We start from the raw sequence: 16,507 nt of genomic DNA, 5'->3' as shown, positions 1-16,507 counted from the left end.
GCAAATTTTGCATACTTTTTTTAATCAAAATTTATAGACAGTAGGTTGTAAATATATAGGAAACCACTGCTAAAAGTAGCACCAACATTCAGAACTAGTCACAAAGTCCTCTGTGCCATTAGAAATGACCTGAAAACAGTATTTATGTTTTTGAAAAAGTAGGTCAGGGAATAAAAGAATTAGCAGTAAGATGTTGACATGGTTTATAGAAAATAATCTTGTTGTTATGTCTCCTTCAGCTTTTACTAGAAAAGCTGTGTGTGTGACACAGATGGTCACAGCCTGTCAGAAGCTTTTGCTCGAACTAAAAAACCATCTAAGATTTTGGTCCCTCCCTGTGACTAGCTTGAGTACTCTCCATACGAACGGCAGTGTTACTCTTGTTTCGTCTAAACGGTATCTTACTTTTCACTAATTTAATCACATTTTCTTTTCCTGTGGTGGATTTCATCCTCCTTAACTAAAGAAACCAAATCTCGCATTTGTCACTAACTTAACATAGTAAGTGTGTTTAAAGGAATCATGACAGCAACATGTTGATGTCGAGTGTTTATACAAGCAGCGTGTTGGAAAATGGTATCTCGGTGTTCCCAGAAAACAGAATTGCACCCCGACTTTTCAGAAAGTTTTTGTTTCTAAGATTCCCATACAAAGGAAAATCTGTCTAGTTCCTTGAATTGTTGACTCTCCATCCAGAGTTGAAATGTGTACTCTAATGCACTTGCTTTGATCTCTCATTTGACTGTTTATCAAAGCTGATTGCACTCTGAATACACAAATCCTCTTAGCTTCAAAATAATGGGAAAATAATGGATGATAGAGCATTTTTAAGTATTCTCTGCTATTCCAATTTGGTTTTATGGTTGTAATGTGGCCATTAGGTTGAGGAAGAGGGTCTGTTTTTATGTTTAGTTTCCTTGGTAAGACCCAGTCGTTTGCCACATTGGATTAGAATGTTTCTTTCAGCCAAACTTTTTCACGCAGGGAAGCAAGAGCTGCTTTAGGACACATCAAAAGGAATCATTATGAACACATGAAACTCCCTTCATTCCACTCACCACAATTTAGAGGCTTACACTTTTGAAAAGCTGTGAGTATGTGCTTTCTTGATCTGCATAGAAGTTGAAACGTAATAAAATGGCAGTCGATGTATTCAATTAAAGATAATTATGTATTACATCACGTTACAAATTTCAAGAGCGTCAAGCCCAACATTTTTGAAGAACATTTATTTAGCCTATGGTAATTATTGGCGGCACTATGCTAAGTCTTTTATGTATGTTAACAGATTATTTGTCTAACATTACATAGCTAATCTTAGTGGCAGAATCAGGAATAGAACACAGAACTCTGGCATCTCATTCTGGCACGTTTTAAATTTCGTAAATCGTTTATGTGATTCTTCTAACATGCTCCAGAAGTTTTCTTCCAATCTCAGTCTTCATCTCTGTATTTTATTTCTTTAGTTTTTTTGAAGATTTTATTTATTTATTTGACAGAGAGAGAGAGAGAGCAGGAACACGATGAGCAGGGGACGTGGGAGAAGGAAAGCAGGCTACCTTCCAAGCAGGGAGCCCAATGTGGGGCTCGATCCCAGGACCCTGGGATCATGACCTGAGCTGAAGGCAGACGCTTAACCGACTGAGCCACCCAGGCGCCCCAATCTCTGTATTTTCAAAAAGCAGAAAATACACACATGAGGGCAGTTGGAAGACTGTCCTTCCTGGAAATGGCATGCATTGCGGTGCTTTGTTGTTTTGCCTTAAACACACTTTGTATGGCTCTAGACTTGCTGCTTGAAGCCAACCATTATTAAGCCAGGCAGCCCAGCGCAGATTAAGAAAGACAGTGTGTTCATGTTGGAGCCTTTTCGAAGCAAAATCATGGAGCATTTATTCTGGTTTTCAGTACGGCTAACAACTGACCCGGAAGTTCTTGTGAGCAATGTAATGTACAAAAACGGAAAGAGGACGACAACACTTTCTGCTCCCGACTCAAACGATGCCTGCCGAGTTCCACAGTCCTGGCCAGGAGTGGCAGTGTGACCCTCCATGTGGCTTTGCAGATCCCGTACAGACCTTTGAACAAACAGTCCTGAGGTTGTAAAACATTAACCAGCCCAGGCTGGACAATTGCGCGTTCAGTAGTGACAGAGACACTTCGATGATTCTCAAATGGCCGTCGGTTAGCTTTCGTGCCCCGTCCCAACCTTAAAATCAACTTGCCCTACTCCACTTTGTCTCTTCCTTTCTCCAGACAGTCACAAGGGTGACCTACGAGGGAGTGATTGTAAAAAGGCAATGTCTTCTTTCACTAGTTCTAGGTTTTCTTTAACTGGGTTTTTTTTTTAACTTTTTGTCCTGTCACTCAGTGACTTTCAGAGTGTGTGTGACAAACCATTAGTGCAGCATGAAATCAATTTAGTGGGTCACAAGTACACTTTGAAATCTAATAGAATGGACTAAAAATGTGAGAGCGTTGCATGAAGTCAGAGTATTTTTGAAACTTTTGTGGCAGTTATGTGTGTGTGTATGTGTGTGTGTGTGTATAGTAATCCATAAATTCCTAGCATGCTTGCTGGTCAAAAAATGTAGAATTCACTGCCACACCTATTTTATGTGCTGGAGTTCCTGTTATTTTAAATAATTTCAAATAGTGATCTGATTGATGGCTTTCTCAAATTTGGTCTTTAAGTTTGTGTCAGGGTACCATTTATTTTGAAACAAAAACGATAGCAAATAAATAAGTATACCGTTGCCTCCCTACTCTTAATTAGTAGAAAATGTTAGTGTCTTGTACCTCTGTAGAAATAACCTTTGGATCTGTTCACTTGGGGTCTGGTGCACAGAGCACTGGTCAAGGTCACATACCATTTCTATTGAGTTTCTTGACTTAGTTTCTGTACTTTTGCTTGAGAGAATTATTTCTAACTAATTATTAGCATTTAAATCCTTGACAAACACATTTACTGTGAATATGAAATTAACTACTATTTTCTCAGGTTAATGTAACTGGCTTAGAGAAATTACTTAGAAAAAAGGTATTACTTAGAATTTTAAATTTGTGCTTATTTATATCTTATGTGTGTTGGTACCTATTATTAACTTAATGAAAATTAAATTATAATCTATTTAATCATATTGGCGTATAGATTTAAAATAAACTCGTTCTGGAATGCATTAGAATTAATTATGAATAAAAATATATTTCATATTATTTGGATCATATTTTGCTTAAGATAGAATAACTATCATATATCTCATTTCTTTTTTTTTCTTGCATTTTTCAGCTAAAATTGATCAGGAGGCAGAAGAAAACTCACTGACAGAGACTCATAAATGGTGAGAAGTTGCTTTCCTTTAATACAAAAATGTATTCTCAGATAAGTTTATAAATTACTTATTAGTACATTTTATCTCAAGGAACCAATTATTAGCTCAGTTTTTATTTTCAAGCATAAAAGAAAAAGAAAATAATACTTTAATATTATATTGAATTTCTGAATTTTATTTTAATGACTCTGGATGATTATCAATCTGTTAAGTACCAAATTATTGTGAATACTTAGGTACCTTCTCTTTTGGATGACGTTTCGGACTGTGGAAATACCAGAGAAGGGAGTATAGCAGGAACCTGTTTCAAGAAAGAAGGGTGAAGAGTTTGGTTCTAGGAACTATTGAGTTTAAGTAGCTTCCCTTGCATAAACTTGTACTTTCAGAATGGAGATTTGCAATCATGAACGAGTGAACATAGAGAATTACCTCACAAATCTCTTGGTTTCTCCGCTTCAGTTTTCTTCTTTTCTTCTTTCTCTCCGTAGTGGTCATTGTTCTTCAGAAAACAGAACCAATAGGATATACGTGTGTGTGTGTGCGTGCGCGCGCACAGAAAGACTGAGAGAGATTAGGGAATAGCAGGCTGGAAAGTCCTGAAAGGAGTTAATGTTACAATCTTGAATTCAATAGCATTCTGAAGACAGAATTCCAGAATTCCATCCTGCTAGGGTAGCCGCAGTCTTTTTTTTCTTAAGACCCTCAACTGATTGGATGAGGCTCATCCACATTATAGAGGGTAATGTGCTTTCCTCAAAGTCTGCTGATTTAAATGTGACTCACATCTCAAAAATATTCTCACAACATATAGATTGATGTTTGACCCAAAACTAGTTACCGTACCTAGCCAAGCTGACACATCAAATTAACCATCACACTCTCTAAAGAAATCTGATTACTCTTAAAGGAGAATTCTGATTAAGGAAGTTCTTTTACCTTTACTTAATTAGTCGAGATCCTATATATTCTGTGAACAAGTATCATGTTTTTAGTTGCTGTTTATCTAATATGACAGATTGTGCTAGACAAATCGGTGAAGAGAATTGTTCAGTTTCAATGAAAAGCAAAAATGGATAAAGACCAACAGCTGTCTGGGGAAGATGGCGGCAGAGTATAAGTACCCTAAGCCTATCTGGTCCCACGGGAACAACTGGGTAACAGCCACAGAAATTGATGCAAGGACTGGCAGGACAGACTCTAGAGCTCAATGTACAGGAGAGGCCACAATGAAGAGAGTAGGAAGCGTGGAAACACAGTTGGGAGCTAAAGGGACCCACGGGACCATCCACAGGAGGGAGGGACACCACTGGCAGGGGTGTGGAAAGGGGAGAGAAACAGACTCTCACACCAAAGGTCCTACATGGGAATGATGAATCCGCTTAAGATTTGGCTTTGAAAACCAGAGGGGCCAAATTTCAAGAAGTCTTAAAATCAACAGAGCTTAAAACCTGGAACATTTAAAATCAGCAGAGTCCTGAAGGACCTGGTCCAGTAGGGCAGACTGAGAGACTGAGTCCCCACCCTTAAGAAGACAGCAAAACAAATAGCCCTGCTGAGATATAGCATAGAAACAGCAGTTTGAAAAACACCTGTGATATATGGGAGAGAGATTTGTTTACTACTATCAGAGCATGTGCTGGAAGGAGCACATGTGGGAGATTTCTTCAGGAGCAGAGGAACTGGTGAGCACCGTTTTGTTCCCCACCCCACAGCCTAGACACATGGTACCTCTGGGAGCCAGCATTCCACAACGCTCGCTACCTAACCTGATAAGAGCACGCCCAGCCCATGCATTCTGTGGACGCACTCCCTCCGGACAGGCCTCCGCTCCAGGTCCTCTTCCGTAGCAGACACTGAGCATCCTGCCCTTGCATGCTTCTGTGGATACACCCCCTCCAGCCCTCCCTGCTTCAGTCCCCGGGAGCTGCAGGTCCCCTCCCGTGTAGGTGGACCTTGCTGACACGACGCGCCCCACCTTTGCTGTGTCCTGAAGTTCAGTACTACCGCAAATCTGCCAGATTTGGTAAGACTGAACTTAAGCCCAACATGGCCCTAGCCTGACCCACTAACACCACAGGGACCAAACCCTGCCCACAACAAGCAAAGAGAGCCATTGCAGACAGCCGGACTGAAAACAAAAGCGGCTCAGCCACAACAGAACGATGCATTCAACACACATAGGAGACGCCCCTGAAGCATCAGGTTCTGGTGAGCAGAGGATATTGTGCTGTGGGCCACTGCAAGACCTCTTCTTTATAAGGCCTCTACTGTCAAGAGCAGAAGATGTAGCTGACTTTTCTAGTGCATAGAAACAGGCATAGAGATAGACAAAATGAGACAGAGGAATAAGTCCCAAATGATAGAACAGGACAAAATCACAGCAAAAGAGCTCTACAAAACAGAGACAAGTGATACACCTGATAGAAAATTTAAAGTAATGATCATAAAGATAGTCACTGGACTTGGAAAAAGAGTGGAGGACCTCAGTGAGTCTCTTAGCAAAGAGATGGGAAACATAAAAACAGAACAAATCAGAGACGAAGAACTCAGTAAATGAAATTAAAAAGACACTAGAAGGATTAAAGAATAGGGTAGAGGAAGCAGAATAAATCAGTGATGGAAAATCAGTAATGGAAAACAAGCTGAAGAGGAGAGAGAAAAGAAATAATAAAAAATAAAAATAGACTAAGAGACCCTAGCAACACCATCAAGTATAATAAAATTCTCATTATAGGGATCCCAGCAGGAGAAGAGAGAGAAAAGGGGGCAGAAAATCCATTGGAAGAAATAATAGTGGAAAACTTCCTGAATCTGGGGAAGGAAACAGAAATCCAGATCCAGAATGCACAAATTCCCCCCCACAAAGTCAGCCCAAGGAGGTCCACACCAAGACACAGTAAATAAAATGGCAAAAAGTAGTGAAGAGAATTTTTAAAGCAGCAAATGAAAAGAAAACTATTGTATACAAGGGAAATCCCATAAGGCATTCAGGGTTTTTGGGTTTTGGGCAGAAACTTTGCAGGCCAGAAAAGAGTGGCATGATATATTCAAAGAAAAAATTGTTCAGCCAAGAATACTCTAACCAGCAAGGCTATTATTCAGAATAGAAAGAAAGATGAAGAGCTCCCAAAAAAAAAAAAAAAAAAAAGAGCTCCCGAGACCCTCCCCCAAATAAAAAAAGTTAAAGTAATTCATACCACTAAACCAGCCCTATAGGAAATGTTGAGTGGAAAGGAAAGACCATAGAAAGGAGTAAGAAATGTAGAAAAGACAAAAGCAGTTAAAATAAGTATATCTGTAAAAGTCAATCAAGGTATTAACAAAATAAGAGGATGTAAAGTATGACACCATATACCTAAAATGTGAGGGGGAGAGTAGTAAAGAATGGACTCAAACTTAAGGGACCAACAAGTTAATATAGATTGCTAAATGCAGAAGATGTTATATACAAACCTATGGTAACCACAAATGAAAAACCAGTAATAGATGTGCAAAAAATAAGTAGAGAGGAATCCAAGTATATCACTAAAGAAATCCAGCAAATCATGAGAGAAGAAAGCCAGAGAAGAAAAGAGCAGAGAAGAACTACAAAACCATTAAACAAGTAATAAAATGGCAAAAAGTACGTATCTATCAATAATTATTCTGAATGTGAATGGCCTAGATGCTCTAGTCAAAAGACATAGGATGACAGATGGATCACAGAGCAGGACCCGTCTCTGTGCTGCCAACAAGAGACCAACTTCAGACCTAAAGACACATGCAGATTGAACATGAAGGGGTAGAAAAGCATTTATCATGAAAATGGAAGAGAAAAGAAAGCCAGGGTAGCAATACTTCTACAGGACAAAATAAGCTTTAAAACAAAGACTGTTAACAGGAAAGAAAGAAAGGACACTATGTAATAATAAAGGGAAAATCCAACCAGAAAATATAACAGTTGTTAAGTATGCACCCACCATGGGAGCAGCCAAATACGGAAAGCAGCCAATAACAAGCATAAAGGAAGTAATTGATGATAACACAATAGTAGTAGGGGACTGTACCCCCCGCTCCCAGCAGTGGACAGTTCATTCAAGCAGAAAATCAGTGAGGAGACAGTAATAGCTTTGAATGACACAATGGACCAGAAGGGTCTAACAGATATATTCGGATATATTCTTTTTTTCCCCCCAGTTTCCAAAGGCTTTATCGATAAATACATTTTAGAAAAGAAAGATTCTGTTATTTCCAAGTCACTGGAATGAAGAGCTGTGTCCAGGGACATCCTAAAACAGCAGAATACATACTCTTTTCAAGTGCCCATGGAACATTCTCCAGAATAGATCACATATTAGTCCACAAAACAAGTCTCGACAAATTCAAAACATCAGAGTCATACCATGCATATTTCCTGACCACAGTGCTATGAAAGTAGAAATCAACCACAAGGAAAATTCTGGAAAAACCACAGATACATGGAGGTTAAATAATGTGCTACTAAACAATGAATGGATCAGCCAGGAAATAAAAGAGGAAATTAGAAAGTACATGAAAACACAACAGTATGGGGGTGCCTGGGTGGTTCCATTCGGTTAAGTGTCTGCCTTCCACTCAGGTCATGATCCCAGGGCTCTGGGATGGAGCCCCACATCAGGCTCCCTGTTCAGCAGGGCAAATGCTCTGCCTCTGCCTGCCACTCCCCCTGCTTGTGCTCTCTCTGACAAATGAAAAAAATGTTAAAAAAAAAAAAAAGGAAACAACAGTACAAAATCTTTAGTTTGTAGCAAAAGCCCTTCTAAGAGGGACATTCAGAGCAAGAGAGACGTAACTCAAGAAGCAAGAGAAATCTTGAATAAACAACCTAACCTTACACCTAAAGGGCTACAGAAAGAAGCACAAACAAAACTCCAAACCAGCAGAAGGAGGGAAATAATTAGAAATAAATTACCTAGAAAGTAAAAATAAAGCAACACAATAGAACAGTTCAGTGAAGTCAGGAGCTGCCTGTGAAAAGGTAAACAAAATTTATAGGCCTTTAGTTAGACTCATCAACAAAAGAGAAAGGAGAGAGGGAGAAGATTCAAAACAAGAAAATCAGAAATGAAAGAGAGAAAGAACAACTGTCACCATAGAAATACAAAAGATTGTAAGAGAATATTATGAAAAATTATATGCCAATAAATTGGACAACCTAGAAGAAAGGGATAAATTCCTAGAAACACATATAACCTGTCAAAACTGAACCAGGAAGAAATAGGAAATTTGGACAGACTGATTACTGGCCACAAAATGGAATCAGTAATCAATTAACTCCCAACAAACAAAAGTCCTGGCCCAGATGACTTCATAGGCAAATTCTATTGAATATTTAAACAACAGTTAATACCTGTTCTCAAACTATTCCAAAAATTGAGGGAGAGGAAGAAATCTTCCAAATTCACTCTATGAGGCCGGCATTACCCCGATACCAAAATCAGATAAAGACATTACAGAAAAAAAACTACAGGCCAGTATCTCCAATGAACATAGATGCAAAAATTCTGAACAAAATTTCAGGAAATGGAATGTAATAATATGTTTAAAAATCATTCACAGTCTAGTGGGATCGATTGCTGGGGTGCAGGGATGGTTCAGTATTCACAAATCAGTCAACACGTTATGTCATATCAACGAGAGAAAGTATAAAAAGCGTGTGATCTTTTCAACAGACTCAGAAGGAACATTTCACAAAGTACAATGTCCAATCATGAAAAAACCCTCCACAAAGTAGATTTAGAGGGAATATACCTCAAAATAATGAAGGTCATTAATGAAAAATCCATAGCAAGCATCATACTCAATGGTGAAAAACTGAGAACAAGAACAGGACAAGGATGTCCACCCTTTACCACTTTAATTCAACATAGTGCCGGAGGTTCTAGCAACAGGGATAAGTCAAGGAAACTTAATAAAGGGATCTAAATCAGTAGGGAAGGAATAAAGCTTTCGCTATTTGCAGTGACGTGATACTGTATGTAGAAAATCTGGAAGACTCCACCACTGGGGTCTAATACTAAAACTGATAAATGAATTCAGTCAAGCTGCAGGACACAAAATCAAGGTATAGAAATCCATTTTATTTCATTTCTTTTTTTTTTTTTAAGATTTTATTTATTTGTCAGAGAAAGAGAGCACGCACAAGCAGGGGGAGCATCAGGCAGAGAGAGAAGCAGACTCCCTGCTGAGCTGGGAGCCCGATGCGGGACTGGATCCCCGGACCCTGGGATCATGACCTGAGCGGAAGGCAGACACTTAAGCCGCTAAACCTCCCAGGCATCCCACCATTTCACTTCTATTCACTAAACGAAGCATCAGAAAGAGAAATTAAGAAAACAATCTCATTTATAATCGCACCCAAAGTAATAAAATACCTCGGAATAAACTAAACTAAAGAGGTGAAATCCTATACTCTGAAAACTATGAGACATTGTTAAAAGAAATTGAAGACAACGAAAACACATGTAAAGATATCCCACGCTCATGGGTTGGAAAAACAAATGTTGTTCAAATATCTATACCACCCAGAGAAATCTACAGATTTAATGCAATGCCTATCAAAGTACCAACAGAATTTTTCGTAGAATGAGAACGTATAATCCTAAAATTTGTATGGAATGCCCAAAGACCATGAATAGCCGAAGCAGTCTTGAAAAAGAATAAAACTGGAGATATCACAATCCCAGATTTCAAGCTATATTGCAAAGCTGTAGTAATCAAAACCGAAGGTATTGGCACAAAAATAAACACAAAGATCAGTGGAACAAAAAAGAGAGCCCAGAAATAAACCCATAACGTTGTGGCCATTTAATCTTTGACAAAGGAGTCAAGATTATGTAACAGGAAAAAGGCAATCTCTTCAGCAAATGGGTATTTAGAGAACTGGACGGCTACATGGAAAAGAACGGAGCTGGAGCACTTTCTTACACTGTACACAAAAATAAGCTCAAAATGACTCATGAACCTTGATGTGAGACCTAAAAACATAAAAATCCTAGAAGAGAGCACAGGCAGTAATTTTTTTGATATTAGCCATAGCAACATTTTTCTAGATATGTCTCCTGAGGTTAGGGTATCAAAAGCAAAAATAAACTATGGAGACTACATCAAATAAAAAGCTTCTGCACAGCAAAGGAAAGATTCAACAAAACTAAAAGACAACCTAATGAATGGGAGAAAATATTTGCAAATGACTTATCCAATAAAGGGTTAGTATCAAAATATATAAAGAACTCATTTTAGGCGCCTGGGTGGCTCAGTCGGTTAAGCCTTCCATTCAGATCATGACCTCAGTGTTCTGGAATTGAGTCCCACATCTGGCTCCCTGCTCAGCAGGGGGTCTGCTTCTCCCCCTCCTTCTATCCCTCCCCTCATGGTCTCTCTCAAGTAAATATATAAAATCTAAAAAAAAAAAAAAGAAGAACTCATATAATTCAACACACACACACACACACACACCCATAAAATAATCCAATTAAAAATGAACAGAAGACCTTAACATACATTTCTCCCAAGAAGATATCCAGGTGGCCAACAGACATGTGGAAAGATGCTCAACATCACTCATCATCAAGGATGAGTGATGACTCAAACTACAATGAGATGTCACTTTACAATGATCACAGTAGCCACAATCAAAAACACAACAAGTGTTAGTAAGGATACTGAGAGAAAAGGAACCCTCCTGCCCCGTTGGTGGGAATGCTGACTACTACAACTACTATGGAAATTCATCCAAAAAATAAAAAATTAATTACCATATGATCCAATAATTCCACCTGTGGGTAATTACCCAAAGAATATGAAAATACTAATTTGAAAAGATACATGCACCCCTGTGTTGATTGCAGCAGTATTTACAACAGGCACTCGGGAACCAGCCCCCATGTCCATCGTTAGAGAAATAGGTAAAAAGATGTGGTACGTAGACGATGGACGGTGACTCGGCTGTAAGAGAGAATGAAATCTTGCCATTTGCAACGTGGATATATCTAGAGAGTATAATGCATTGTGAAATATATCCGCCGAAGACAAACGCTGTATGATTTTACTCATCAGTAGACTTAGGAAACAAAACAAAAACGAGAGACCAGCCAAAAAACAGACTCTTAACTATAGGAAACAAGTGGTTGGTTTCCAGAGGGAGGCGCATCAGCGGATGGGTGAAATCGGTGAAGGGATTAATGGCGCACTTAACCACAGTGAGCCCCGAGTGTGGAATTGCTGAATCCCTGTATTGTATGCCTGAAACTAACACATCGTACATCAGCTATAGTGGGATAAAACAAAGAACATCAAGTCCTTAAATGATGACAAACAGAAATTTCAGTTCGTTCCATGAAACAGAAACTGCCTAAGGACTAATCTGTTAGTGAAAGAGCCATCTTTTAGAATTAAACAGTCCTGAAATTCAAAAATAAAAATAAAGTGTTGCCCGGGTGCCTCAGTCCATTAAGTGTCCAGCTCTTGTGTTCGGTTCAGGTCATGATCTTCTGGGTCATGGGATCGAGCCCGAGGTTGGGCTCCACGCTCAGCGGGAAGTCAGCTTGAGGATTCTCTCCCTCTGCCCCTCCTCCTGCTTGCTTGCGTCCTCTCTTTCGCTCTCTCAAATGGATAAATAAATCTTTAAAAACACAAAAAACAAGAGTAAGAATAATGAATCATATGAAACATTTCTCAAAGAAGTAAATCTTTGTTCCATGTTTGTAGCAATCTTAACATGACCAGGTCAACGATCAGTAGTGATTCTCTTTAGGAAGGCAGCCATCTTGGAATCCAAATCCTGCTCTTCATGTGTTAGCTCTGTGGTTCTGGGCCAGCACCGTAACTCTAGGATAATAGTACCTACTCTGGAAATGAGAATTAAGTTAGCTAGTATTTGTCAGATGCTTAACTTATAGATGTTATTTGCTATATTATATGCACATTATTATCTTAACTAGAGATTAGAAAACGTTTGGTAGTAGTCATAGAAACCACAGACAGATTTCAGATTCGGGCCATGTATTTATTGGTTTCATTCATGTTCTTCCCTGGCTCCATTGGATCAGACATTGGGCAGCCTCGCCTCGTCACGGAACATAGATTTTGGTATCACATCTGTATATGTGCACTCGCTCCAATGTGGCTTCAAGGACTTACCATAACTTTTGAATCTTTGTCCTTATCTGTGACATAAGAGAAGCAATACTTAGATTGTAAATCGGGTGGAGATCACTTCAAAATAATTAGATAAGTTACATGGAACTATGTAGAACCCCCTCATCCGGATTTTACTAAAATACTTGAACTTAGGAGACTGACTTAACAAAGTCTTATCCCATAAAACATTTAACTGGAGAAAATGATGTAAAACAATCACTTAACATCTCTACAAAATGTTCTAAGGGCATCCCGCGAATGGAGAAGCCTTCACTGGAGACAGCCTCCTTCATCTTGGCAAGAACAGTGGGAGTCTGTGTCATCGGAGCCACCATCCATTCTTTCTAGTTCAATCTTACGGAAACTGCTTTCTCAACCCAGCCCGCGTTTGCAGGATAGAAGCTCTCCCCCTGGAGTGACAGACCAAGAATATTGGGCCCCACATTTTTTGCTCCAGCTGACGGTTAGGATGAGGGATCTCTATACACCCAGAAGTGCAAGCCTAGAAGACTAGGGTCTGCCCCCCTCAGCTCCTGCTTGAAGAGCAAAAGCCTCGCTTTGGGACAAGTGGGACAGTGGTCTCACCTCTAACTTTAGCTCCTGTGTAGAGACACAGAGATTTGGTCCAGGGGTCTTGCAGCTCTCTCTGAGAGGACTGACTTTATTTGGAATAGAGGAAAATTCCATGCCCACATGTTTGTTGAAACAGTGGAGGTCTTAATGTAAAGCAATTAAGAGGGTACTCACAGCTCCATGGTCAAGTAGTGAGAAGTTTAACAGAAAGAACCAGGGAAGGAGATAGCCAAGAAGGATCCTCCTGGGATCGCAGTCCACCCCAGGGGTGGGGAAGGCTGTGCCCCGGTTTACGAGGCTGCACCTGCTCGGGGTCCATGGGACCCGGATGTGGAGCCGACTTGCAGCCTTTCCCCAGGATGCGTGCAGATCCATCAGCAAATGGTAGAAGTCTCCCGGGCTCTGGGGGCTTCAGTATAACCTCTGGCCAGTCATTTGCCGAACAGTAGCTATTCTGACCCCGGGCAGCTTTGAGGAAGCTCGGCTGAAAACAAAATCGCACACATGCCTTGCAGTCTGGAAGTACCAGCAGTCTGGGCTGGATTCACTGCTTTTCTAGAACTGTGTATGCGAGCGGGCAGTTGCATTTCTTCATGACGTGCTGAAGGGGGGTTTCCCTCAGCCAGGCTGGCTGGCTCCTGTCCTGCAGCTGAGGGTTGTGGATTTAACCCAGAGTCCAGAGTCCTGGGTCTCCTTCCCAGCCATTTTGTAAAACCACCCCATTCCCACGCCAAGCAGTAGTTCACCAGATGTTCTCTCTACCAGTGAAAACTTCTTGGGAACCCAAGGCCTCAGGCTTTTACAGTGTCTTTGGCTTGTGTTTCTTTGTGCAGAAACCCCTCTACCTAACCTTCCCTGCCATATCTGCCCCCCGAAAAAACCCCCAAAAATGAAAACAAAATGCTAACTCTCCACTCTCTGTGCAATCTCTGTGAGTAGCCGAGGCAAGACCCTGAAGGAGAGGAGAGGAGAGCCGAACCAGGAGTGTGTGTTCTGGCAGATGACTTCTCAGTCTCCCGTCCCCTCTTTATTTTCTGTTTCTTGCGGGTTATTATTACGTTCTGGGTGTCATATTATTAAGCCAGCTGCAGTCCATTTTGGAGGTTAAGATGGTCTACAAACACAATGATTCTGCTTGGTCTGCACGTTTAAGTAGCAGCAAACCTGAACTTTTTCATTTTCCTGACCTTGAGGCAGCAAATACACAGGGATGTTTTGGTTGAATGAATGAATATATTGAAAGCATCTTAATCAAAGGAATTTCTTTGTGAGGTTCTATCTTTATCTCAATGATGCTGTTACAGCACAAGATTTTTTTTTAAAGATTTTGCTTATTTGTGAGAGAGAGCACAGAAGTGAGGAGGGGGGCAGCAGGCAGAGGGAGAAGCAGACCCCCTGCTGAGCAAGGAGCCCAATGTGGGACTCGATCTCAGGACCCTGGGAACATGACCTGAGCCAGAGGCGACACTTAACTGACTGAGCCACCCAGGCGCCCCAACACACGACATTTTAGTTTTACTTTGTACCCTATCCCAGAGTCCCAATGACAATCCGTGACAAATGTATGTGCTTTCATTTCTCTAGAACTAGTTGAGAGTCATGTACAGGTTATTGTGATAGCTGAGTTAAGAGAGCACTCACAGCTCCATGGTCAAGTAGTGAGAAGTTTAACAGAAAGAACCAGGGAAGGAGATAGCCAAGAAGGATCCTCCTGGGATCACAGTCCACCCCAGGGATGGGGAAGGCTGTGCCCCAGTTTATGAGGCTGCACCTGCTCGGGGTCCATGGGACCCGGCTGTGGAGCCGACTTGCAGCCTTTCCCCAGGATGCACGCAGATCCATCAGCAAATGGTAGAAGTCTAAAACTCATATGGTTTTATCCTAACCAAAGAGTAATGAAATCACCACATTATCGTGGGATGCTGACAGCTATGTTCTTAGACTGGGTGGGAGGGTGAAGATAATGTAAGAAAGACAGATTATGCTATTTTGACCACTGATTTTTATATTTTAGAAATTCGAAAGTAGAAATGATGGGGTTAATTCAAGTTAGCAGGTGAATTTGAGTGGTGTCATGACTCAAATCCCTTAGGGCTGTGTCTTGAAGATCATATTGTGATGGAACTTTCCCGATTCTCAAAGTTTTTGAGGCAATTTAGCATTCCACGCACTCTCTACAGTTGTTATGAAAGAAAGCAAGCCAGTGTGGTGGACAGGGCCCTGAGAGTTCTACCTTAGAATTACAGCTGGAAAAACCACAGAAAGGGCCTGGACCTCAGCTTCCTTGTGTGTAAAAGGCATGTAACCTCATCCTTCCTTCGATCTTCTAGGGCTGTAGGAACAGGATACCTTGCTTGTTCTTTGCAATATACAGTTTCCTCAAACTCCCTCAAGTGGGGCTAGTAAGAGACGTTTACTAGAAAAGTATGTTCATAAAAACGTAAACTACACAAACTCAATTAGAATGCGTGGGAAGGAGTTACATACTAATTCATCAGTTTGATAAGCAACTAATGAATCATCGAACACTATGTCAAAAACTAATGATGTACTATATGTTGGCTAGCAACATAATAAAAATATATAAATAAAATGGATAAGTGAACTTTTATCTAGGTCCTAACTAGAATTTTTTTCTATAATGGAATATTATGGGGTTTTGGGGTCATTTTATGATTTCCTTACAAAATAGAAATATTCACGAGAATATTTAGGTTAGTGTATTTTTTAAAGCAAATCAGACGTTTTTTCATGTTCCGTTTGTTAGCATGACAGTTTTATATGCTAATTTTGTCTATTTACTCATTTTTGCTATTAATCTCAGAAGTGGGACTGTGTTCCTCTTTCGCATGAACACAGATGTATAGCTTTTGAATAAAGAGTTTGACTGAAGTCTTCCATTCTCCCAGAAAGTAAGACAACTGAGCAGATGATTCTTGAACCTTACCCAAAACCCACATACAGATCGGATGGACATACTCTTGTCTTCAGATGGTTTCACTGAGCAAACCAAACTGTCCTATTGTATTACAAGATGGGTTTCAGCAGAATCTTGTCAAGGTTGGCTGCATACACACTGTATGTGTTTATTTCAGCTTCTGCTTTTATTTTATTTCTAATTAACATAAGCAGAGCTCTTCAATTGTGGAAAAATATCACCAGACCAAATATGTTGTTTTTATTTTCCCACAGAATTACTCAGTGTCTGTCTCAGCTCACAAGGAGGGAATGTAGGGATTCTGGATTTGTCTACTAAATAGCCAATTCCTTTGTATCTCTATTTAAAGAATAATGAAAGCGGGAGTTATAAAATTGACTTCCGATACTCAGAGATCCTTATTTGTAAATTGTGGCTAACTTCAAATTTTTCTTAGAATTTTTTTTTAATTAAGTTCCATTGTTAAAATACATATTTTATGGTGAAACTGCTTTTGGAATAGAAA

The 16,507-nt window shown here is 40.1% G+C and overlaps 1 protein-coding gene across 1 annotated transcript in view; it reads left to right on the top strand.

The window, feature by feature from the left end:
* FMN2 (formin 2) overlaps positions 1 to 16,507 on the top strand; it is a 371,607-nt gene that overhangs the window by 288,525 nt on the left and 66,575 nt on the right. Inside the window, 1 exon segment of the mRNA XM_045983452.1 lies at positions 3,290 to 3,341. Within this exon segment, the coding sequence (XP_045839408.1) occupies positions 3,290 to 3,341 (52 nt within the window).

Source organism: Meles meles, chromosome 17 (genome assembly GCF_922984935.1).
Source record: "Meles meles chromosome 17, mMelMel3.1 paternal haplotype, whole genome shotgun sequence".
Taxonomy (NCBI): Eukaryota; Metazoa; Chordata; class Mammalia; order Carnivora; family Mustelidae; genus Meles; species Meles meles.
Note: the sequence above shows the minus strand (reverse complement) of the source record. Positions and strands in the feature narration are given on the sequence as shown.